This window comes from Cariama cristata, unplaced genomic scaffold (genome assembly GCF_000690535.1).
Source record: "Cariama cristata isolate BGI_N322 unplaced genomic scaffold, ASM69053v1 scaffold22280, whole genome shotgun sequence".
Lineage (NCBI taxonomy): Eukaryota > Metazoa > Chordata > Aves > Cariamiformes > Cariamidae > Cariama > Cariama cristata.
This window is the reverse complement of record NW_009594373.1, coordinates 410-617: the sequence shown is the minus strand read 5'-3', so window position 1 is coordinate 617 and position 208 is coordinate 410. Positions and strand designations below refer to the sequence as shown.

At 61.5% G+C, this 208-nt stretch overlaps 1 protein-coding gene across 1 annotated transcript in view; it reads left to right on the top strand.

The window, feature by feature from the left end:
• Positions 1 to 208, top strand: part of LOC104159795 (F-box only protein 41-like) — a gene marked incomplete at its 3' end in the record, with an annotated part of 5,664 nt that overhangs the window by 5,058 nt on the left and 398 nt on the right. Inside the window, exons 4-5 of the mRNA XM_009697798.1 lie at positions 1 to 33; positions 136 to 202. The exon at positions 1 to 33 is cut by the window's left edge and continues 17 nt beyond it. Coding sequence (XP_009696100.1) covers positions 1 to 33; positions 136 to 202 — 100 coding nt within the window. The remainder of the gene's footprint in view (positions 34 to 135; positions 203 to 208) is intronic.

Sequence of the window (208 nt, the reverse complement as noted above, 5' to 3'; positions counted from 1 at the left end):
CTTGCCCAACCAGCGCTCCTCCTCCAGCACCGGGTGAGTCCCCTATTCGGGATTTTAATGGGATGCTCATTTTTTGTCGGTCAAGGGGATGCGCATCCCAGCGAGCACTGACGTGGGGCATCTCTGTTCCCCCAGGGCTTCAAGCCGGGTGAAAGCCGTGTCGCAAAGCTCGGGCTGCTACGACAGCGACAGCGCAGAGCCGTGCCCC